Source organism: Myripristis murdjan, chromosome 10 (assembly GCF_902150065.1).
Source record: "Myripristis murdjan chromosome 10, fMyrMur1.1, whole genome shotgun sequence".
In the NCBI taxonomy this organism is placed as follows: domain Eukaryota; kingdom Metazoa; phylum Chordata; class Actinopteri; order Holocentriformes; family Holocentridae; genus Myripristis; species Myripristis murdjan.
In genome coordinates, this window is record NC_043989.1 from 25,719,994 (window position 1) to 25,745,233 (window position 25,240).

The 25,240-nt window shown below is 40.4% G+C and overlaps 1 protein-coding gene across 5 annotated transcripts; it reads right to left on the minus strand.

Moving 5' to 3' along the window:
* Positions 1-1,863: 1,863 nt before the first annotated feature.
* On the minus strand, positions 1,864-23,764 carry LOC115366962 (high-affinity choline transporter 1-like). Of its 5 annotated transcripts, none has more exons than XM_030062636.1 (10): positions 23,623-23,764; positions 22,462-22,602; positions 20,461-20,674; positions 18,725-18,838; positions 13,232-13,387; positions 12,347-12,495; positions 9,525-9,668; positions 7,896-8,049; positions 4,143-4,360; positions 1,864-3,981 (listed from the first exon to the last, which is right to left on the minus strand). In XM_030062636.1, the coding sequence occupies exons 3-10, from the start codon at positions 20,642-20,644 to the stop codon at positions 3,439-3,441; spliced, it is 1,662 nt and encodes a 553-aa protein (XP_029918496.1). In that variant the 5' UTR covers positions 20,645-20,674; positions 22,462-22,602; positions 23,623-23,764; the 3' UTR covers positions 1,864-3,438. The 5 variants fall into 5 exon arrangements, with proteins under 5 accessions (XP_029918496.1, XP_029918494.1, XP_029918495.1 ...); XM_030062634.1 differs by having other exon boundaries at positions 22,462-22,779; positions 23,623-23,732; XM_030062635.1 differs by having other exon boundaries at positions 20,461-20,670; positions 22,462-22,898; positions 23,623-23,731.
* Positions 23,765-25,240: the final 1,476 nt, after the last annotated feature.

The window sequence follows — 25,240 nt, forward strand, 5'->3', positions numbered from 1 at the left end:
GCCTGTCCAGCAAACCAATTACATGTTCACTGGAGTTTTTCTTCTCCCTCATTAATTACATCAGCTCCTCGGTTGGATCATTCTGGAGAGCGGTTTGCAGCAGTTCAGCCACATATGCAAAGGCTCTAGGTTCTTCCTCTTTCTCTTTGCTGAACTTTGCTGAACTTGAACTTGGGTCGGCTTGGCTCTGTTGGAGGAATGCCTTGTAATGTGTTTGCTTCAGTGGCCAGATCAGGTTGGCAGGATTCCCTGGCCTTGACCACTGCAAAAATGTTTTGTTCAAATCTGTTGCAATTACCCCCTGTCTGTTGCAATAATATTTATTTACACAAAAGAAAAAAAAAATGTTCAGTTGGGATATTGCATGACTTATTGTACTTCTTTAACAGCACTTCAAATTTTGCATAACATCATAAATATCGATGCTGCATTAAAATGAGCAAGGATGTTTTTTGTTAGGTGCCTGTTGCCTCGACTTGTCTCTCCTCAAGTCTCTTGTTTGCCTCCTCAGCTTGTACCTCCTCTGGGTGACACTAAGATGCAAGGGCAGGAGGTGAGGATGAAATATGATTATGCACAGCACAGTACAATGTTGCAAACTTGATAAACATGAACTATAATTTATACATGCAAAAAGGTCCTGATTCCCTTTTTTTTGCGAAATACAATCTTAAAGATTGTAAAATATAGACTATGTATTTTTTTTTTTTAAAGCTTAACATCTGCTGAACTCATTTTGAAAGGTGATTTGCACCTATTTATATAGGCACCTAGCACCTGTATTTAAGTTGTTGTAGGCTGTACAATTGGTATAAGACATGTGAGTAACACAGGTGCTTATTAAAAATATGATGTTGTATCCCACAAAACATTGCTCTTTCGGGCCATTTTTTTTTTTTTTAACATCATGAATCTACCATGAATGAACTCTCATTCTGGACTTCAGTTTGTCTGCTCTGGTGGTGCCATTACTACTACTAAAATTTGGTCCTGTGGTAGTTGTTGGGTTTTCACTTTGAATACATCCCACTTCTCAGGAATCAGCCTGCTGTTGAAGAGGAGTGACACCAGGTAGGAGAACAACAAAGTGGTGAAGATGGCAGTTAGCACAAAATTCCAAAATTCTCAGCAGTGTCCCAGCCACAAAGCCCATGATAAAGCCATAGCCATTGGACAGTTTAAAGAAGAGGACACAGATAAGTTGAAGGAAAATTAGTGTGTAGATTTGGAGATATGCCCCTATCTGCTGACTGACCGACCAACCCACAACAGACACGGTTAGGTATAGGCCTCTCTTCCCACCAGGGCCAAAATTGCTAATGTACTGAAGGTTCCCAAGAGCAGAGAGGGCTCCGTCATGAAAATGGAATTAGTTTGAGTCCACCAAGACTTTCTTAGAGATAGACGGCTGGCCCGTCTTGGTAACCAGACATTAAGGTTCTTGGTCAGGAAGGAGAACACATTCTGCTCCATGTTTTCAGAGCACCGCTTAATTTTATGGAAATATATTTTGTGATTGGCTTCGATCGAAAGAGTCGAAAAGGTTAAAGCTCAAAATATTTTGTGTCTCAGGTTAGTTTAAATGCATGTCTTAAAGATACCAACAACTGTGCAGGGCACATGGACTGCATGGCACGCTCCATATTTTGATATTTTAATGTTTACCTAAACTAAAAAAAATCCTTCGGGCAAGAAGTAGTCCAATATTGACCACATCAGTGAGTCACTATGGGACAGAGCAAATTGGTAACTTGACCCAGTTGCTGTGTTTTAACTGAGACTGCTGGTTTAATGAAGGACCTTCACACCTTATCAACACTTGGCCGCAATTTCTTCAAAGGTGGGAGAACAGAATCACTTAGTGGCACATGTAAAACACAAAAACAAGCAGGTGGAAGAGCACCATCAACAGCTGTCCCGGGACGTTCAGGCACATGATGCACTGAAGCATCATGTGCCTGACTGAGGAAATACAAAAAAGTAACGATTGGGTGCTGGACCACCATTGTAAATAGAGTAACTATTGTTTTAGGTTTATTCAGCAACACTTGAAAAGATGTTTAACGGTGCTTCGGGGTGAATCTGTACACTGAGTTTGGTTCTCTGCTCCGATAATATTAGTCTGGGGTAATGGTGTACTGCTCCATTCTGATAATAACCTGTGGGTGACAGCACAGAAATATATTGGCATGTTTTGTGTAAAGCTGCAAGTATGTGTGCACTGTAGACTGTCCAGCTGCTCCAGTGTCCTTGCATTTGAGTCCTGCCTTTCACGGTTCATCAACATCGTGCTCAGTATAACATTATAAAACTGATTTGCAGCTTTTGCACATAAATACTCATACTCCACACTGCACTCCAAAGGGTCCACAGCAAAACACCTGTCAAGTTTGTAGGCAGTGTGATGAACAGTCGTGGAAATAACAGAGCCACAAATACACATACAGACAGAGATCTCTCCATTTATAGTCGTTTGGGGCAAACAAGGGTGAAATTAACAGTTTTTATTCATATATAATTTTAAAAGAAGTTTGTGGTATGCAAACTTTAACAGAAGTTCAACATCTGCTTTAGTTATCATGAAGACGAGTGGCACAGCACTTATTAAGTATAGGAATATTAGACTTGTGCTCACCCCTCCTGGACTTTCAGCCTTATCATAGTGTTTGCACCTGTGATCCTGGGAGCTGTGCCGTCTGGACCTTGTTGTTCTGGGTAAGGTCACCCAAGGCAGAGAGGCCCAAGGTGAGGGGCAAGACATGTAGTGATTCAAGACATCCCTATAGATCATCCTAACAGTAATACAGGCACATTGATCAGAACAAGGAGACCAGGGCCAGGCAGGGGGGTGGGTTGTGTGTGTGTGTGTGTGCCTGGTGGTCTACTGGGTCGCTACCACTGAGATCTGGCCCGGTCCCAGAGAAGCCAACAGTACATGGTAGTTGGCACACACCCAGTTGGGAGAAGCCAGCAGGAAGAGGAAGCAGAAGGGCTGTCTGATGGCAAAGTAGAGCAGTGAAAATATTCTAAATATAGCATACACTTACACTGATACAGTTTCTTTTTGGGTGTGTCTTTAATTTGGGTGGCTAAAACATGTTCGGCTTCTGCCCCCATCCTCAACAGTACATTGCTAGACTTCAAGCCCATGTTCTTCTGCTGACTTCTCCAAACTGGGGCTGTGCCGACCGCCATCCACTGTTCGCAATACACTAACTATGGATAAGAACCTCATACTGTCCCATTTCAAAAAATCCAAAATAACTCTTCACACCCCAGTAAGTTTGTTTTAGCTCATGCACAGGGTGTGGCCAAGAAGCTGGAGATAATTTTTATTTTACAAAGAGCAAACATTAGAATAAAACTAGGGATTAATTATTTTAAATATGATGTTGCATCCTACAAAACATTGCTCTTTCAGATCATTTGTTTTCAACATCATGTATCTAGCATGAATGAACTCTCATTCTGGACTTTGGATTCCTGATCCTTGTCTGCTCTGGTGGTGCCATTACTTAAAATTAGGTCCTGTGGTAGTTGTTGGGTTTTCACTTTGAATACATCCCACTTCTCAGGAATCAGCCTGCTGTTGAAGAGGAGTGATGCCAGGTAGGAGAACAACAAAGTGGTGAAGATGGCAGTCAGCATACAGATGGTCCGGATGGGAGCGTGCTGGACATAAACACCATCCTCCAAAGTGCACCCTGGGAAGTGGAGGACGACAGGCAACCCAAATGTTGGCTCTCCGCACAAAATTCTCAACAGCGTCCCAGCCACAAAGCCCATGATAAAGCCATAGCCATTGGAGAAGTTGAAGAAGAGGACGCAGATAAGTTGAGGGAAAATGATGGTGTAGGTTATGTCGGAGCCCAGGATCCAGAACACCATGATGCTGTTGTCCAGGAAGGTGAGTGCTGTGCCAGCCACACCCACCAACACCACGGTGACACGGATCACCCACTGGAGCTCCCTCTCTGATGCCTAGACAAAAAGGAGACACAGGATGAAATAGGTTGGGCTTTCCTCTCACATTCAGATCTTTCTTAAACTCTTGAGTCCATTCTTTGTCTTCCTTACGTCTAAGCATCAGAGGGAGCTCCAAAGACAAATTTGGAATCCCCCTCCTCCCATCTCCATCTTACCTTGGTCCTCAAGATGTTCTTGTAAATGTTATTTGAGAAGATGGAAGCAGCAGACAACAGGGCCGAGTCTGTTGATGACATCACAGCGGCAGCTACGGCTCCAATGCCAATGATGGAGATGTAATTTGGGGTGAGGTGTTGCAGGGCGATGGGCAGGACGAGACCAGCCTCCCCACGCTCAAATGGAGACGGGGAACCATATGAGGTCAAGTTCCAGTCTAAGACCCAAACAAGAACATATACAGAAAAAATCACTAGTACCCTTCATTAAAATGAACAAAACTTAATGTAAAACATTAACACATTATCGGCTCAAACATATAGAGGAGTCATATGCATCTATGTAAGCACAGTAATTATTCAAACACAAAAAATACACACAAAAGTGATACATTTTTTCCTCCAAAACATAGTTTTCAAAATAATTCTCTTGCCTGGTGAAGCCTCATTGGAGAGAATAACAGCACTGAGCCTGTTCCTGTATTGTCTGAGGAACAGTTTTGGAGGGATCTTGGACCCTTCCTCATGCATAAAATATTAAAATCCTTGACATTCTTACTTTTGCACTTGTGGTCTGCTCTATTTCATACAGACCACATGTTTTCAACAGAATTTCAATAAGTATGCAGATGGAGATGGCCATTACAAAACATTGATTTTATGGTCCTGAAACCATTTCTGATTGGATGGTAAATCTCAACCTCCTGGCAGAGGCAGCCCAACTTTGGTATAACATATCATATGTGTCAATCTGTCCAATCAACTATTAAACATGTCTTGAAAATCTGTTTTTGGCCATTGGATTATCACATTCATGCTCCTCAGAGGATGAACCCTGAAAAATTTGGTGAGCTCATGACCCTTCCGTTTTGTGCTACTATCAGGCAAAAATTTAGATTGTACATGTTTCAAAATCTACTGGGTAGATTTCCTGAAATTTGGTGTGCACATACATGATAACCAGAGGATGAATATGAACCCTGTCAAATTCGGTGTCCTTATGGTCGTCTAGCACCACCCTCAGATAAAACTGTCACATGAATGCACTCATCAAGTGTCATGGAAATCAACTCATTACATTTCACTAAATAGACAGATAGTGATTACCCCCATGTGTTTCCTCTAGCGTTGTCCTCAGGCCAAATATTTGTCTTGAATACATACATACTGTGTCTCTAAACAGACAGATTGCTGAGGAATTTGTTGAACTTACTCATGCTTACATGTTAGTGGTGTCACTACTATCTTTCCTAAAGCAGCACCCTTAATAGTCCAGCAGCTACGCGCAATATTTTGATGGAATCGTGCACTTCACGATACAAGCATGAAATTTGGCACAGTGTTAGAGCATGCCCTAAGGATCATTTTTGGCTATAGGGCCATCGCAGATTTGTCCCGTGGTAACCGTGGCAACCATTTTTCAACATGGCTGCCAACTGCTGTGATTTTACCTGTAACTCAGGTTCTAGACCACCTAGGATCTTGGTCCTGGTGGCTAATCCTACATTTTCAAGGATGAGGAATACAGTGGTACAATTTACAACATGCTAGCAACTACCTAACTACATATTTCCGGCATTCAGTTAATTAAATAATAGTAAAAACCATCAAAATATGTATTTCGGTAGAGTATACTGTACATGTTTTCTAAGATGTTGACAGATATGCCATGAAATGCATGTGTGTTATGGCAATGGCCAAAGTGGAACAGTACAGCAGGACAGTCACATGACACATTTTACAGGTGTAAAAAAGTGGGTTAAATTATTCATTCATTCATTCATTCATTCATTCATTCATTCTGTGTCCTTCCTCTTCCACCCCCAGTCACCTGGGGAGGGGAGTTCAGGGACTGCAACCATGGCCTGTCCCAAGCAGTGACCAGTTTGGTAGGCTGCCCTCTTTGTATGTTGTGCTGCTTGTGTTTGGGGGGGAGTCCACCAATCGTTCTACCTTTTTGCATGAACAGACAACAAAATTTCCCATAAAGAGAAAAAAAGCCTCCCTCTAATTGGCTGGCCTCCAGTCCAAGCCTCGAGAACAAGGAACAGTCATTCTTCAGGAATGATATTTTCTTGTTGAGACTTGGATTTTTCTTGGAGGCCAGCTAATTAGAGGGAGGCTTTTTTTCTCTTTATGGGAAATTTTGTGGGGTATTGTCTGGTTGACTGGACTGTTGAGACTTGGATTTTTCTTGGAGGTCAGCCAATTAGAGGGAGGCTTTTTTTTCTCTTCATGGGAAATTTTGTGGGGTATTGTCTGGTTGACTGGAAATGCTGAGGGCTGAAACATGCAGCAAGAGAGGGAAGGGAATTTGTTGACACATTGAGCCATCCAGTGCCATTCCTGGAGTATCTACGAATTGATGAGAACAAAGCTGTTCTCCTTCCTGGCAACTTGTGTTACATCCCCTTCCACTGAGAAACAGGTAATCAGCACTCATCATGCTGCTTGCCTTTACTGGTTGTGACACTGTGTAATCATTTGGAGGCAGGGGCAAGAAGACGACATGGGATACATGGAAGAACTTCAGTGATGTGACTCGTGCCTTCTGTGCCTTGGCTACCACACCAGACTCTGTAGATGAGTGGATGGAGCCTCTTGAGTGATTTGTGGTATTCCTGAATGACCGCACTAGCAGCCAGGAATCACAGAAGCAGCTGTTCACCCAAAAAGGTAGAACGATTGGTGGACTCCCCCCCAACACAAGCAGCACAACATACAAAGAGGGCAGCCTACCAGGCTGGTCACTGCTGGGGACAGGCCATGGCTGCAGTCCCTGAACTCCCCTCCCCAGGTGACTGGAGGTGGAAGAGGAAGGACACAGAATGAATGAATGAATGAATGAATAATTTAACCCACTTTTTTACACCTGTAAAATGTGTCATGTGACAACAAAGTTGATTCTGATTCTGTCAGGTGGATGGGAAGTTCACTGGACCACACGACCAGAAGCAAGCCTGGCATGTCGCGACCTCCTCCGCTGTGATTGGAAAAAGGTGTTGTGGAAGATGCAAATGTGCCGAGGCAGCACTTCAGCGCACTGCCCTTTGTCACTGTGGTGGACTGTGTCATCATACACAACTTTGTGTTGTCACACTTTCTTTCCTCTTTGGCTTTATTAAATATGCCTTTAGGCTAAATGGTATCCTGTCTCTGTACTGCTGTATAGTTCCACTTTGGCCATTACCATAACCCACACATTTCATGGCATATCTGTCAACATCTTAGAAAACATGTACAGTATACTCTACCGAAATACATATTTTGATGGTTTTTACTATTATTTAATTAGCTGAATGCCGGAAATATGTAGTTAGGTAGTTGCTAGCATGTTGTAAATTGTACCACTGTATTCCTCATCCTTGAAAATGTAGGATTAGCCACCAGGACCAAGATCCTAGGTGGTCTAGAACCTGAGTTACAGGTAAAATCACAGCAGGTGGCAGCCATTTTGAAAAACGGTTGCCACGGTTACCACGGGACAAATCTGCGATGGCCCTATAGCCAAAAATGATCCTTAGGACATGCTCTAACACTGTGCCAAATTTCATGCTTGTATCGTGAAGTGCACGATTTTTCGCATACCCGCTGGACTATAAGCCAAAATGTCAGTATGATATCTCACAATCTAGTGGGTTAGATTGTCATGACATTCCATGAACACATGAAATGTCATGAAAAAAGTATAACAATTGTGTCATTCTATTCTATTCTATTCTATTCTATTCTATTGACATAAATGTTTTGTACCTGTTGATGCTGCCACTGCTCCAATCAACACAGAGGGGATTCCAAAGGTGAAGATGATGCTGGCTGCTACGAAGCAGGTGACCCTGGCTGTGGCTGAGGAGGAGGCTGACAGCGTCCTCTGGTGGAAGTCTTGATAACCCAGGTTACCCAAAGCCTCAAAAGAAAATGATGGAAACCACTCTTAGTAAATTTTCTTACCTTGAGCCTTATTACTCATTTAACAAATTGAAAGACAGAATCTGTATTGACGAAAGGGCATGCAAAAAACATCCTTGAAATTCAAAAAGCCAAAAACGAATTATATAATTATGTTATAGCTACAATTTTCACAAACCTGTTGATCATATTCTCCACAGAAAACATTCAGACCTGTTACCTCAAAATCAAGTCTTTCAGTTTCAACTAGTATTTGGTTCTGAATTAAAAAAAAAAAAAAAAAATTCAAATGTGCAGCATTATCATACGTATGTCAATGTCCATTAATCTCTGTGAGAATGATTAACTGGTATTCGTAATAAATGTACAAGTACCCCTTTGTTTATAACTTCTTGCATCAATGGTAATGGTATCTTTGAGAAATTTCAGTTGGATTTTAGCCAGGCCATAGCACAGAAGCTGCACTCCTTAATGTTTTAAATGATCTTCTCTTAGCAACTGACTGTGGTCCTTAACACACTGAATGGGTCCTGTTGGAGCTGTTTGTGGCTTTTGAAACTGTTGATCATAGGATTTTAATTGAACATCTGAAAAATTGGGTGGACATTTCAGGTTTGTTTTTAAATTGGTTCTATTTTTTTTTTATCTTGTGTGGAAATTGGGAATTATTTATCAGCTCCAGTAGATCAACACTATGGAGTTCCTCATGGATCCATTCTCGGGCCCTTACTATTTCCTATTATACAACATGCTGCATATTTTTAAAACACAATATCAGTTACCATTTCTATGCCAATGATAGTCAATTATAACTCTCATTTGAAAGTAATGACACCAATTAATAAAACAACCTCTACATATGCACTGCAGATCTCAGTCACTGAATGGCACCAAATTTTTACCATTTAACTGAGAAAAATCTAAGATTATTATCTCAGAGATCCAGATTCATCACAGACTTCCATTTCCTCCCATCTTGAATCTAATCTTGGTCCCCTCTCAACATTGCTATAACTTGCAGAAACCTAGGAATTATCATTGATAACCACCACATCTTCGACCAACATATTAAATCTTTTGGCCAATTGTTTTTTCCAACCAAGAAAAATTTCTAAAAATCAGGCCCCTCAGTTGTGGAGTGGCCTGCTGGAGGAGATCAGAGAAGCTAACACACTGTCTTCTTTCAAGTCACTTTGTCACTTGTAAAAACTGCGTATTGTCTTTATGTAAAGTGCTTTGTTTTGAAAAGCACTATATAAATAAAAGTATTATTATTTGTTGTTGTTGTTGCCTTGCAGAGTGGAGGCTTAAGAAAGTAGTCCATTTATCACTGAATTAGGATAAACAAGCCACCTCTACACACAATGTTATTTTATTAGTCAGTCAAGTATTTATGCACTGTGAGGAATATACTGCAGTTCTCATGAACTGTGACATGTGCTAGACCTGAAAACCAAACACTGTAGACCTTACCAACAGTAAGAAATTATCAGTCCACCTCCAGGCTCTGTCTGCATCTACTGTACCGACCCAGGGGGCCTGGAAGGTGAAATTGAAAGCGGTCTTGGTGATGTTTTCTGATGAAGGGTTCATCAGGACGAATGGGACACACAGCCACTACATGAGAGACAAAGAACTGACATAAACATTTGACATGAAAATGCATAATGCACATAATATGTTCTGTGACATGGTGAGTTTCATACCTCCCTCAGTAGCATGTAGATTCAACATGGCAAATTACATTACAGGCAAAAGTGTCTTCTCAGTGGTTTTGGAACAATTTCATTTGGAGCTAAGAACATATTCTTTCCTGGCAGAGTATGGAGCTTCACTCTGTGACTTGCCCCCAAATGCCCAGTTGTGCAGTTTACACACGAGACCTTCCAATTTGGTAAGGACATTGTAATAAACTTTAAATAAACTTTATTTGTATAGCACCTTTCAAAACACAGTTACAAAGTGCTTTACAGATCAGATAAAACAATACAGGCAACGCCAACAACAACAACAACAACAACAAAAAACATAGTCAGGAGTGTTGACATAAAATAAAATAAATAATAAATAAGTAAATACAATAAAATAAAACAAGATAAAATACAGCAATAAAAGTGGCAAGCAAGAGAGAGCTACTCTAAAAAGGCCTTCCTGTAAAAATAGGTTTTGAGGTGTGACTTAAAAGAGGGCAATGAGTTAGCTGACCTTAGCTCCTCAGGCAGGGAGTTCCAGAGCTGTGGGGCTCTGATAGAGAAAGCCCGATCACCCTTGGATACTAGGCGGGCTGTGGGAATAGTTAAAAGGGTCATCCTTGAGGAGCGTAGGCAGCGACTAGGCTCATAGGGTACAAGTAGCTCTGTGATAAAAGAGGGGGCAAGGCCATGAAGGGCTTTAAAAGTAATAAGTAAAATTTTTAAATCAATCCTAAACTTAACTGGTAGCCAATGAAGGGTGGCAAGGACAGGTGTTATATGGTCTTGTCTTCTAGTGTTTGTTAGAAGCCGTGCAGCCGAATTCTGAACAAGCTGGAGACGGGATACGGTCTTTTGACTAAGTCCTGCATACAGAGAATTACAATAATCCAGTCTAGAGGAAACAAATGCGTGGATGACTTTTTCAAGATCTGCTTGAGAGAGGAAGGGCTTTACCTTAGCAATATTTCTTATTTGGTGGAAGCAGGACTGAACTACTTTTGTAATTTGTTGCTCAAAGCACAGCTCTGAATCCAAAACGATGCCCAAATTACGGGCAGAGTGTTTGAAATTTAAAGATAGTGAGCCGAGATTCTTTTTTAGATTGCTGGTTTGGCTGGGGGGACCGAGTAAAATGAATTCAGTTTTAGATTCATTCAGCTGGAGGAAATTCTGAGACATCCAACATTTAATATCATAAAGACAGGAGAGAATTCTAGCACAGTCATCAGTGTTATTGCCAGTAAGTGGAAGATAAAGTTGCGTGTCATCGGCATAAAAATGAAAATTGATATGATGATTATTAATAATTTCACCTAGAGGAAGCATATATATGGAGAAGAGCAGAGGACCGAGAATTGATCCCTGGGGAACACCAGATAAGGAAGGAGCTACGGATGAGGAGAAATCTCCCATCACCACCGAAAAGGATCTGTTAGAGAGATACGAGTGAAACCATGCAAGGGCGGTATCCTTAATGCCGACATGATTTTCCAAACGGCTTAAAAGGATTTCGTGGTCGACAGTATCAAATGCAGAACTTAAATCTAGTAAAATTAGGATTGAGCAGGCCCCAGAATCAGCAGTAAGCAATAGGTCATTTGTAACTTTAATAAGAGCTGTTTCTGTGCTATGATGTGTGCGAAATCCGGATTGTTATTTGTCAAAGATACTACAGTTGTTCATATGAGTGATAAGTTGAGATGCAATGCATTTTTCGAGAATTTTAGATAAAAAAGGTAAGTTTGAAATTGGTCTAAAATTGTTTAAATCAGAGGGATCAAGGGTGGGTTTCTTTAAAAGAGGACGGACGATGGCTTTCTTGAAGCCTAGTGGGAAGGAGCCAGTAGTTAGTGAACAGTTGATAATAGACAGAATTTGAGGGCTGACTGTCTGAAATACCTCTTTGAGAAACCTAGTGGGGATGGTGTCTAGCTGACAAGTGGAGGAATTCAGAAGGTAGGTTAACTCCTCTAGGTCTGACAAAGAAATTTGCTTAAAATGAAACAGATTTATGGATGGTTCTGCAAGGGTGGAAAGATTTCTTGGCAAAGGACTGATGTGACGTCTAATGTCTTCTATTTTATTGATGAAGTGGCGGAGAAACTGCTCGCATTTTTCAGTAGAGGCTTCAATCGGCTGGTTAGGTGGAGGGTTAACCACAGAGTTTATTGTCTGAAATAGAACCCTGGGGTTGTGGCAGTTACTTGCTACAAGACTAGAAAAGTATGAGTATCTTGCTTGCTTGACAGCTTGTTGATAGGCACACATGAGATTTTTGAGATTATCGAATGAGACCTTTAGTTTATCCTTCTTCCATTTCCTTTCTGCTTTCCTGCGTTGCCTCTTTATACCCCTAGTATGCTCATTCAGCCACGGGAGGGCATTCTGTTTGGTTCGTTTATTTTTGATGGGGGCAATTTCATCAAGGATTGACAGGCAAGTGCTGTCGAAACGGTCCAGCAGGTCATCTACACATAGATCTTTGTGGTTAAGGCTGTTACCGGTAGAGGCAGTTACAAACATACTGTTGAAATGGCTTGCTGATTCAGAGTTAAAGGACCGAGAGCGAGTGTAGGTAGAAGGTTTGGCCGCATAACTCACCAAGCTGATGAATATAAGAATTAGCTGTATGATGTCTGTGTACGCAACAGAGTAGAGGCCTCCCAGTAATGTGTAGATAATAGCCACTGCAGCGGAGATCCAGATGCAAACAGAGTAGGACATATCTAGAACCACACTCATGGATGCACCTACAAAAATAACACACACACACACACACACACACTTGCTAGTACTTTGTAATAACTGTTTGCTTGGTTAATTTAGCATTTAGTAAATGCTTAGTAGTGTGATAGATTCTTTCATCTCATCTACCTCACATAAACATCAGCTTTTAACAAGTTAAAGATGATTTTAATTTTTAATTTTTTTCTCTTATCTGGATTAAACTAGTCTGGATTATTATATTCTATGATGTCTCTGACTTAGAACAAATTTCAAAGTGCAAAACTGGTATTTAAAATTCTTGAAACATACAATGCTCTATAAACCCCATGAAAACCCCATACAAACAATAAACCACATGCACATTTCTATAAGAATCATATCACCAATGGTAAAATGTTTCCTATTTGACAGATAACAGTAAATGAGTTCGACTGTCATTTTTTTTTTTTTTTTTTTCCTTTCTGTACAAAAAAAGTACAATCAATGAATATTTGTCATTTCCTTTTGTTGTCAGTGATGTTGGTTTTTGTGTGGTTGAATTAAAATTCAGAGCATGTTACTAAACTACTACTAACTAGCAAATGGCTCAAGAGAAAAATTCATGTCAGTTAACCAGGGATGAGACACATCACTCCTCAACATGTTTCTAGCACTTGATTTTAAAGCAAAATCATTTTCTTCAAATCACGCCTGTTCTTTATTGTGCAGTATCTGTTTTGTAATTTTTCCTAAAAAAAAATGTCAAATTTTGTCACTTACCTAAGCCAATAAGCGTTCCAGTCACCCAGATAATTTCAGATATGAGCAGTGCCACAGATAGGACTCCACTGACGATGTTTCCATACTTGATCTGGAACGGGTCCATCAATGTTATGTATTTTCTGTCTCGCATTGGCTTGGCGAAGAAAAGTCCACCTTCAGTGATAATAATTGAACCACAAAAGAAGAGATTTACATCAGTGTATTAGAGTGGCCATAGCTATGGAGTAGTACAGAAACATCATTGTCAAATTTTGCAGAATATTTTAAGGCATGACAGCAGAGTTGGAAAGAGTAGGGGATAAATACGTTGGGCTGAATAGTGAATACATATCCCTGGGTTGCAGAGATGGACTAAAACGCATCAATTGAATAATAAGGTAATGTGAAATTAGAGTAGTTAACACTATAGGATAGGTATGGTGTGCCATTAAAGAACCATACCAGTGAGTTTGCATGTTGGGCCTAATATCTACAAAATGTATATACCTCACTTCTAATCTTCTCTACGCAGTCTTATTTTAGAACTCTTATAATATGATAATATTTTTCTTCCCTTTTATCGAGCCATTGGCTTCCATTCATTCAATTATGACATGAAAATAAACTTACAGAGTACTTTTAGTGAGTGCTTCATTCAAATGTGAACTTACAGTAAAGAACTGCATCCAAACTCAGAAAGACTTTTAAGTGAAATTTCACTGTATGGCAAAAACTGAAATACTGTAATTCACATACAGTATTACACAGAAAAACTCAAAGGAGTTGAAAAAAAAAAAAAAAGTATAGAATACAATTTATAGGCCCCGTTTTTGTAGGTGCATCCTGATTGATTGGTGAATGGTGATTTGTGGAAAGGGTAGTGATACAGGTGGACTAGTGATTTCACAGTGATGAAGGTCATTTCTATTAGCTGTGAGCAGATGTTTTGCTTTTTACTACCATAGTGAAGTCAATGGAGTCAGGGCCATGTAAATGACACATGTGAGAAGTGTTGTGCAAAAGAGCGTGAAAAATGTGTGAATCCAATGAAAAGGTATGAGCACATTTGCAAAAGAAAACTTCTGCTGTGGTTTGGAGGTGAAGATGACGACAAAATGGACCCCAGTTCCATTATACTGGAAAAAGTGATTGAAAAAACTGTAAATATTTTTTAAAGAGTCTGGATGCTTCAGTAATAAATAACCACAGGGTCCATATCAAACCTATCTTTTTAGGAAAGATTACTGAGAAAAAAAAAAAAATCTTACTTGTCATTTTGACATTTTGCATTTCCTTGTATACTTGTGCTTTTGGTTTGCTTATTTGTTTGTTTACTCTGCACCTTACTTGTCATTCATTCATTCATTTGCTTTCTTAAGTTTCCTTAAGAAATGCAGCCGTTTCTGAGCTTTTTTAACCAGGGCAGAGATATGTGAAGTCCATGTCAGGTTCTCTGTTATGTTGATTCCCAGGAACTGCTCACTTGCTCCACCTCAGCTCCATTGATGTAGACAGGGTTGTGTGTCTTTGCCTCCTTTTTTCGAAAATCAACTATCAGCTCTTTGGTTTTGCTAACGTTGAGCAGTAGGTTGTTTTCTGTGCACCATTCTGCAAGATGGTTGATTTCCTCCCAATATGAAAACTTATCATTGTTAGAAATCCGGCCGATGATGGTTGTGTCATCCGCGAACTTCACAATAGAGTTCTCTCCATGTCGGGGCTTGCAGTCGTGGGTGTACAGCGTGAACAGGAGGGGGCTGAGCACACAGCCCTGGGGAGCTCCGGTGTTGAGCACTAGAGTGGAGGAGGAGAGACTGCCAATCCGAACTGACTGGGGTCTGTTTGTGAGGAAGTCCAGTATCCAGTTGCAGAGAGTGGTACTGATGCCCAGAGTGTTCAGTTTTCCAATCAGCTTCATGGGGGAGATTGTGTTGAAAGCTGAGCTGAAGTCAACAAACAGCATTCTGATGTAGGTGCTGCTTTTCTCCAGGTGAGTGAAGACTGAGTGGAGAGCAGTGGAGATGGCATCCTCTGTGGATCTGTTGGTTCTGAATGCAAACTGCTGAGGGTCCAGACTGGCAGGGATGTTGTTCTTTATGTGCTGGAGAACCAGTTTCTCAAAGCACTTCATCAGGATGGGGGTGAGTGCCGTTACTATCTATGCATTGTTCCACAAACACGGACACCTGCTTCATCTGAGGGAGTTTTGATTGAATCCTGCTGTTGCCATGGATGATCTGCTCATGTGCTTCCATTTCATGCACAAGTGGATCAGTTTCCTTGGCAGAGAAGCCTTCTTCTTGTCTGGAAAATCTACCATTATAAAAGCAATCCACCAAGGTGTAAGCACGCATGGCTTTTAAAGGAAATGGAAGATGGCATTCCGACTGCTTTAATGCATGTTATGCCCAAAACACACCCATGATTAATGAGAAGACTATGTTCAACCCTTTTGAACCATGTGCCTGATGCAACAACCCTTTTTTCTGTTGTTAAAATAGCAAAAATGGACTTGGACACAACATAAACACACTTGTGCCATGCTCTTCAGACTATGGAGCTACTCACACTACCAAGTTTGTACCGTGCCCAAGCACGTTTGCCCCTAAAATCCGGATTATTTGACCAGTGTGATCGCTCTGTACCGTGCTTGAATACAGTACACTTTCCCCGCTCTGGCACGGTTGGAAGGAGTGTGCTCCAGCACGGTACGGGCGCATACACGAGTACATGCACGGTCGCGTACTCAGCACACGGACGTAAATCATGCAACTTTGCTTCTGCCTCTGCAAAATTGTTTAATGCACACAGCGTGATTATCGGCGAATGGCCGCGTTGCGCAATCAATAATCAACCATGCTGTCTGTGTTGCTGTCCATTGTGCTGCTGCAACCTCGTATAAACAAAAGTTGGTTTATAATTAAAGTACAGCAGTCTGTGTGCACGGAGATCCGGCAGACCTTGTCAGGCCTGGTCTGCCAGATCTGACAGGTACCGCTCCAGCTGTCAGTTGAACCTTTCTGAAGAAGGAGGAAGTTACCTCCGAAACTGTCAAGGTAAATAAACATCCCATGTCCCATGGAACAAAAACGTCTTCTAGTTAAAAGGAAGACATGATGAATGTATTTGAACAATATTGATATTAGGCTTTAGGTAATGTGAGAGCAAGCCAGCAGGGGACTGGGGAGGGGGGAATTTTTGCTTTAGCACGATACGGAGCAAATGGCCCTAATGTGAGCAGGCCCTATGTGCTTAGATTGTTAAAATAGCACTCTTTGTGTCAATTGGTAATTATGAACCTGTGCAAACAAAAATCAGGTGAGGTTCCTCAAGGGTCCATGAGCTCAAATTTGAACCCCAGACACTGCGGTCAGGGCTTGTACAAGTTGTGCATGCTCTTACCAGGTGAGCTACTTGGACATCCAAGCCATAATTCTTGGTATAATTGTGGTCTCAGGCTTAAATTTCAACAGCCATGTCAAGACAATTACAAGGTTAGCCTAGTGCTACCTTAAAAACATAGCAAGAATGAGAGGTTTTCTATCTAAAAAAAGATACCGAAAAACTTGTTAATGAGTTTCTTGTGAGCAGGACAGGTCTTCATAAAATAAAAAAGACAGATGGAGCTCATCCAGAATGCTGCTGCCAGAGTCCTCACATGTAAATGATAGCCCAGTTTGGTATTTTTAATAAGTTTGCAAAAAAAAAAAAAAAAAAAAAATATATATATCATTTTTAAAAATTGTATTCATCGCGTTGTCTGATAAACAAGTGACTAATAAACAAGCAGAGCTGATTTCAGTATGCAGTTCAACTGAAAACTGGTTGTGTCACTTCTTGCCAGCCCAGTTTTGATAGCTGTCATTAGCATAGTCATGTTGGAGTCCATTGTTCCTTGCAGATCTTAATCAGGCAAGTGATGTTTAATGGCCTGGTTTGAACCTCCGATTCAAACTAGGTAAATATACTACAAAGCAACAAGATGGTTCCAAAGAAAACTAAAACTTAAAATGCCTTCTGTTGCCTGCTGAACAACAGGTGTGGAGTATGCCACAAAACTGTGAAAATAGTCTTGTATCTATTAAAGGACATTCCTGTTCAAATTAAACCTGGGCTTCAATTTGTCTCACTTCCCAAATGATTGCTGTGGTAGACATTCTAACGCTGACAGTGTGAAGTTCATCTCCTCCACAATCTACAGTCTGTCTACAGCCAGCAGGTGTTGATGGATTATTGTAAAAATGGTGGAATACCAGTCCAATTTTGAATTTGCAGATAAATACTTCCAATTCAGTGGCCAAACTTAGTTATATATTTAATTATTTATTCACTTACTTACTTAGTTACTTATTTATACGGATGCTGAAGTCCAACAAATGGAAGAAGGGATGGTAAATGAATATGAGGCAGAGATGATGAGAAGAGGAACAGGTTTTGTGACTTTCACAAGTTTCGCAAATTTCACAGGAAAGGAAAGCAGGAGACGGGTGGTGTTCCTGCAGGCAAGGTGAGACTATGATAAGAGAGGAATGCTACAAGGACATGGGATCTACTCCTGTTTGATGAGGATGCTCTGTGCATGTCTACAAATGACATGGCAAAAACAACACTGGAAGAACTCCCTTATCTTTTTAGCTTTTCTCCTGGCCAGGGCTATTAGCTTTTTGCTCTGGCTTTTGTCTTCTGTATCCAACACACGCCACTGCCACCCATGCAGCATTCTGCATTCATGCTGATCTTGCTGATGGATCATTAACACCTTGTTTGTTAGCTGAATTTATTCTTTTTAAAATGAAATTTGGTTAATTATATCTACTTGGTGTGGTGGCCCACACTTTGTTATGGCTTTGATTCCAGTCATAACACAACGCAATAAAGATCAAACTGGGCAAAGTCCATGGCGATGGCTGCCTTAAGCTAAAGCATCAAATCTTGAACCAATACAATGTACAACAGAACAAACCCTGGTAACATACCATGTTACCAGATTATTAATAACTGAATCTTGGCATTAGCATGTTGGAGTCAGTGTTTTTTGCCCTAGGGTTGTAGGATGGGATTCTGAATTTTACTTTTTTATTGTTGCATTTTTATTGCAGTTGAACCTTGTTTCTCGTATGCCACAGTAAACTCTGGTCGACAGACTTGTCTGCTGCCTAACCATAATTCATGCAGAAAGTTAATTTATTCTTTGTTGCAGCTTCATTTCATATTTTGACACCTCATTGTTTGCTCTTCAAATGTTCAGTTTGGCAATAGCTTACTCTACCTTAAACTGACCAGTAATTGTTCTCACTCTCTCTGATACCTGCAGGCATTCCTCATGTAAACCTGTATTTTTTGTTTCTGTGTTAATGAAGAGACAGAAAATGGAGTTTCATTTTTTTTTTTTTATCTTGTTTTGTCTTGATGTTCATTGTATAGAATGAATAACCTCGAAGAACAGATAAGTACAGATTGCTGACTCTGAACACAACGTGAAACTGTTATGGCTGTTAAGCCCAGTCTTACCAATAACAAAAGACAGGGCTGCTGTTAATGGCATGACAGCCCAGGTCAGTCCCATGGTAGGAGTGTACACCGCCTCCGTTAGACCCATGATGAAGCCCCCTCCAACAAACGTAGCTGTAGGAAACACACACACACACACACACACACACACGCGCACGGGTCATTCTATGTCATTTCAACAAATGGCCCATGCACTTGGGTCTCAAAAAATTCTGAAATTTTCACCAGTTGTTCCTTATTTATCCAACAGGCACAATGTAAAATTTTAGTTTGCTTGGATGGATACTTTTTGAGATATGGCCAATTTAGTGAGGGGAGTATGTGTCGATTTTGGTGTGATTTTCGTGCATCCTTATTTTTCCTCCATTTTCAGGTGTCAATATCTCAAGAGCTACACCACATAGGAAACTGAAATTTGGTATGATAATACACCTCCACCTACTCTCTCGGAATATACAAAAACATCTGTCATACATCATAACTGGTAGGCATGCCAGCCCCTCAAAAATGGGAAAAAAATTACATGGGTTTCATGGTCAGCCATGTTTGGGCCCTCAGAAAACAACGTTGTGTATGCGCCAGCTTCTTGATTTTTTCAGAGCTTTGAGATTCATACATGGACTGTTCAAAGCATTGTTCAAAGCAAGGATGTCGTCACCTAATAAATGAACTGAAAAGCAAACTGGCCAGGTTGATGACGAGCTACCAGAACTGAATTAAACTACAGCCAAGCCTCTGCCTCACTCCTGCTGGTTCTGGTAGGAGGCTCCTTGCAGCCAGAAGTCTCTTTTAAGAACCTGAAGAACTCTGCCCAATAACACACACACACATCAACACACAATTTTCATGGACTCTTTGCCATAAACTGCAAGAAAGGTGTTTTGCGTTGGCATATTTCTGAGATGCTTATGATGTTTTGTGCTTGGGACTGAGATGTGGAAAAAAAAAGACAGCTGTGGAATTTATGTTAAAAATTGTGAATTTCAGTTAGAATTCTTAAAGGACATTGAATGGCCATTTCACACATATGATATTTTCTGTTGCATATTGCTATTTTTGTTTTATTTTTCTTCAATACATGGTACCATTTTATACCAAATTGCAATACTGTTTCTGTGTGTGATTCAAGACTGTTCACTTCCTTCCTGAGCCGAACTTACAACTTCTGGTAACTAGTCCTACTTTTTAATAACATTTAGTTTATATTACACATATTTATAATTTTCTATTCATGTAGGCTACACTCAGTATGACAAGCATCTTGTCTGGTTCCCTTATGATGTTCTGTAGACTAGATTTCACAACGCTATTTCATAACCCTCATGTGAAAGAAATGTGGTATTACGCAATTCTAGCAACAGATCACAACCCTACAGTGAAGTATTAGTGTCATTATAGGGAAAAAGAATTATGGAGCCAGAAGAGGAAGGTAGTATTCTAAAAAAGACATTAAAGTCATACATTTATGAGAGAAATTTATGAGAAAAAACTCAAAAAATCTGAGATTACAAATTCACACATTTACAAGGGAAAAAACCTTGGAAAAACTGAAAGTTTGATCAGTCTGATCAGTGACACCCTGCAGACACTGTCGGTTACCATCTATCAGGCCTGCAGCTGACGGCCTCATCAAAATACGCTTTCAGTGGAATTCAGTAACAAGGAAATCTAGAATACAACAGCCTGAGTCACAGCAATGTCTCTTCAAAGTGCTGATGATAAGATTGTGACCTCACCTGTCATGGTGAAGATTCCCACCACTAAGCTGATCCCACGGTTTCCTAGAAGAGTCATCTCTGTCCCACCTCCCTGGCTCTTCTCCTCCACCCGCTTGGACCTGACCGAGGCCCAGATGCCGGTCCCCAGCACCAGCAGGTAGAAGAACACCATCACCAGCAGTCCTGGGACGTTCAGGCTCATGGTGTACTGAAGTACTGCCTGTCTCTCTGCCTTAAAATAATAAGAATAACAGGACACTGCAAGACCAGAGGAAAAGGCAGTGGCCAATACGTTTCCCGTAATATGTTCCAGTTTTTCTTTCGCTTTGGTGCATTTCTCACATCACTATTACAGTTCTTCTCAGTTCTCTGTTTTTCCCCACAACATTTAGTCATTTGTGCACGTCATAGCAGTTTCTCATTCCTTCCAACAAATTGCAAATGTTTTTGGACATGCATTAATTGCTTTCATACAACTCCCTGCTGTTTTATAACATTATCATTTGCTTATGTCATGTCAGTCAAAATGAACTATACTTGTGAATGCTGAATAGTCATTCCCTATAAAACTATTAGTCCTCATTTCATTGCTTGAGTCATTACATACAAAAATGTTGAACTAGTTGTCAAAATCTGTCAAGCAAATTTTATACTTTTTTTTTTTTTTAATCTTTTTTTTCCCCTGAAAATGTTTCCTAAATTGAACAATTTCTCTCAGATGAACCTCAGCTTTCACTGATGAGAATGGGTGTGTGAAGCATTAGTTGCAACCAATGATAAGCCACTTCTCCACAGTCACTCAGAGCCCCAACTTTACAAGCATATATGAACCAAGCAGGACATAGTGTGTACCATTTCTACAATACTGTGGCACAGAAATAGAAGGTCACCATCGTGGTAGAGGGGTGAGGATGCGGGGAGGAAGGGGAAGGGGACAAAACAGGGGGAGAGGAAGAAGAGGTCAAGTACATAGGCGGATTTCTGATGAAATCAGGGCTACAATTGTGGATCATGTTGTCAATCACGGCCTCACAATGGCTGAGGCTGGTCAAAGGGTGCAGCCAAATGTTGGGAGAACCATTGTAAATTCAATCATTCAAACATTTTGTCGGGAGAACAGGTGTGTATAATGGACAGTAATGTAGCAGCTTGTACATGAAGCTTGCAGTGGGACAAGAACTTGTCACTTTTTACATTTTACATTTAGACTTACAGCTTTACTACAGTGTATTGTAGTGTACAGTAATGTTACAGTAAAGATTTGCCATTTTTACTGTAATTTTACTCTGCACCACATAGGATTGCAAGACAACCGTGCAGAGGGTGGATTTGCCACTTGAGGAGATACTTTCCTTGCTGCATTGCAAGAGATGATATTTTCTGTGATGTAGATGAAAATATGTGGCCAGACAGACAGGAACGTCTGGATGTGCATGAATGATTTACAGTACTATGCATGTTGTATGTTCAATTCCAGTATGTACTGCAATATTGTTTACAGTTGTGCACAGCTCTACCCAAAGGGAGTTTATGTTTGTTGTAAATAAGGGTGTATTTTTTCTTTTGCACAATGCTGTGAAGAAATTAGAATTGCAAAGATCATGTGCAGTAAAAATGTGAAGCATACATATTAAGTGTCTTGTACTCAGTTACCTCACTAAATACAGTAATGTGTAACTTAACTGTAGTCAAATGGCTGTGTAAATAGTATATAGTGCTGTCTTGGGCATTTTCAGGAAGTGTCACCTGACTTTTTTTGCATTGGAAAACACTTACAGAGTAAACTGTCATACTGAAAACATGACAAAGCCATTTGACTATCTTGTTCATAAACAGTGATGTCAGGACTTTTCATCTTGATGACACTGACACTTTCATTCACTTGAGAAAGGCATTAACTGTTGTGCAAATGTATATAGTGATGTGAGAAATGCACCAAAGCAACTGAGAAAAACTGTAATAATAAGAATTTAATTTCTTAAATTACCATGTTTTATATTGGTGAAACTTAAAACTAACCTTAATGCGATGGCTGGAGCTGCTTCTCTGTCAAATGGTAGTGATGATGATGATGATGATGATGATGATGATGATGATGATGATGATGATGATAGTCGCAGCTGGTTTTCCAGGGTGAGTCAGTCTTGAGCGGAACCGAGTCTTTCAAAGAGTAAGTTTTGACAAGATTGTCCCAGGATGTCCCAAGCAGAGATGCAAACGTCAGTGCATGTTCTCTCGAATGGGAAAGTCGTCAGGACAGGTACGTCCAGTCTACAGAGCTCAAGCAGAGGGGGGAGGTGCTTTGCAGCTGAATCATCCTGAACTCTCGCCAAATGCCTGAAGGAGTTTTTGCATTTTCATCACCAGCCACCAGCACAGTCAGATGTCAAAGCTGTGCATTGCATCGTGAAGCCACCTGTTCACACCTGCATTGCACTCTTATATCATTAATTGGCCTATAAGATGAGAGCACAACGACAGCAACCCAAAACTGAGCAAGTAGGATTTTCATACCATGCACATCATGCCACCATGGGCTTAATCATGCCCACGGTGCTTTATTATGTAACAACGTTTAGTTAATAATTAAGCATAGTGCCAACATGCCAGTCTACTGTTATTTCCTTTTTATGTTAGCACTGTCAACTTTGTACGTCTCGCTTGATATCCAATATAAAACATCAGTCAGATTAAACAACTTTTAGTAGCCCACTCGGTTGGATTTCTTAATATTTCCAGCCAAAAGCACTTTTGAATGCGCGACTGATATTGCCAGTTGGGAAGTAGGAGTTTTCGAGGCGCACCTTAACGTAGCATATTTCTTGGCATTTCTAGTGAAAATAATAAGAAAAGTAAAAATAAGAAATTAGTAAAACCCCAGGAAAAGCACTGTCAGTGTCGGTTTATCTATTACATTAACTTTTAAGCCTACAATAATGTTGATCACGATCACTTGTTGCTTGCTTCACGAGGCTGACTCTGCGCGTCCCCGCTCTTGGTTATTCAATTAGATATGGGCATGTATACTGCATAAAAAATGGCTGTGTAAAGAATGTTTAAGATTACAGCAAGAATGGCCATTAGAAGAAAATATAGCCTAATCATTACTAATTCAGTCTATTTCATAGTAATATAGTATGATAGTAACATAGTAATATATATCACCGGACAGTTGCCAACCTTTTGCCGTTGCATATGTTGTGACTATTCCATCGTGAAGCCACTGCACTTCTCCGACTGACCTTATCTGTCTCAAACACAAAGCGAGTGGTCTCTATCTTCGTGGCATCCGCGGTGTCCCTGGCTGCCTTAATCAGCTTTTGTTCCTCAGACTTGTCCCGAATGCTCAACCGTCTGTTGCACCCAAACAGTGTCAAACACGCGTCACCGGCCATAATCTTTGCTTTGGTTACATAGCCTTCGCATCGCCCTAAATACACAAATACAGAGAGAGAGAGAGAGAGAGAGAGAGAGAGAGAGAGAGAGAGAGAGAGAGAGAGAGAGAGAGGTCGCATATAAACAAATAGATGCACAACAGTTTGGACTGCTGTGCATCCTCTCGCCATTGCGCACAAACATATCATCCGACCCAAATGCGCACCAAACACACGGGACAAAGGGAAAAGATCTAGATCTACTTTTTCGTTTCTTATCCTTCTTATCCTTTGCTCTTGTCCTTTTTGAACATGACTAATGCCACTGAGGTACACAGTGAGGGGCTGCAGTCTTCAAGGGGGAGGCAGTGATTTTTGTATAATTGGCTCAACAAGCTCAAGTCCACATCCCTCCTGTTGATGATCCCTGTCTAACAGGATGTTTCAAACCCCGGAAGACTTTTATTTTTCTTTACCAAAGGAATGGATCATGTTTCCCTCGGGGACTGGGGATGTATTTTTAGGCTGATGCAATGTCTTTATGTCTTTAAACATTTTACACGTTTGTCCGATCTTTTTTGTGACTCCCTGCTGATATGCCATATAAAGAAAGAAAAGAAAAATATAAAGAAAAATAAAAATGAATAAAACAATGGATGTATTCAGTTTTATTGGTTCATTTATTCCCATATATTTTCTTTATTCATTTCCATTCTTTTGCAAAATGTAGGCCTATTTTTGTGTCCATATTTATTTATTTCTATATATACTTTTGTATGTATTTCCATATGTATTTCTCTATAGATAGGGGAATATAATAGAGTAATTAATTTATTCATCTTTATATTTCCGCATATATTATACTTTTAACTATTTATTTTTTATTGTGACATTCTGACAATTCAGTTCATAACATGTTGTTTTCCAAATAGAAAAACAGCCATGTTATGCAGCCCGGTGTTCCAGTTAGGCTACTGTTAATGCAGTTTCAAATATGAGAATACACCATTTTGTTTACCAGTGTTAAAGATAAGGCTGAGAAAGGGTAAACGCCCTCAGCTTCATGCCAAGACTAATAACTCACTGTGATGCACTGTGGGAAATAAACAAAATAAAACAACGGCAACCAGTTGCACAACCTTTCTCAAGTTTATCTCCAGTGGAAAACTCAACTTGAGTGAACTCAAAAAGGCTGTGCAGCTTCCGGAGAGAGCAGCCAGAGAGGGAGGAGAAGAGGAGAGGGAATGGGCAGCCACAGCACAAGAAGAGCAATATCTATCCCTCTCTGAGACACATGGGAATAAACTGAAGTTAAATGAAATGTCAGTAAATATTGTTCACTTTGAAATTCAACCCAGGCAATTCTTGAAAGCAATGTGTATATGTAGCCAGCCTACAACACAGCAAAAAAGCCCTATATTTTA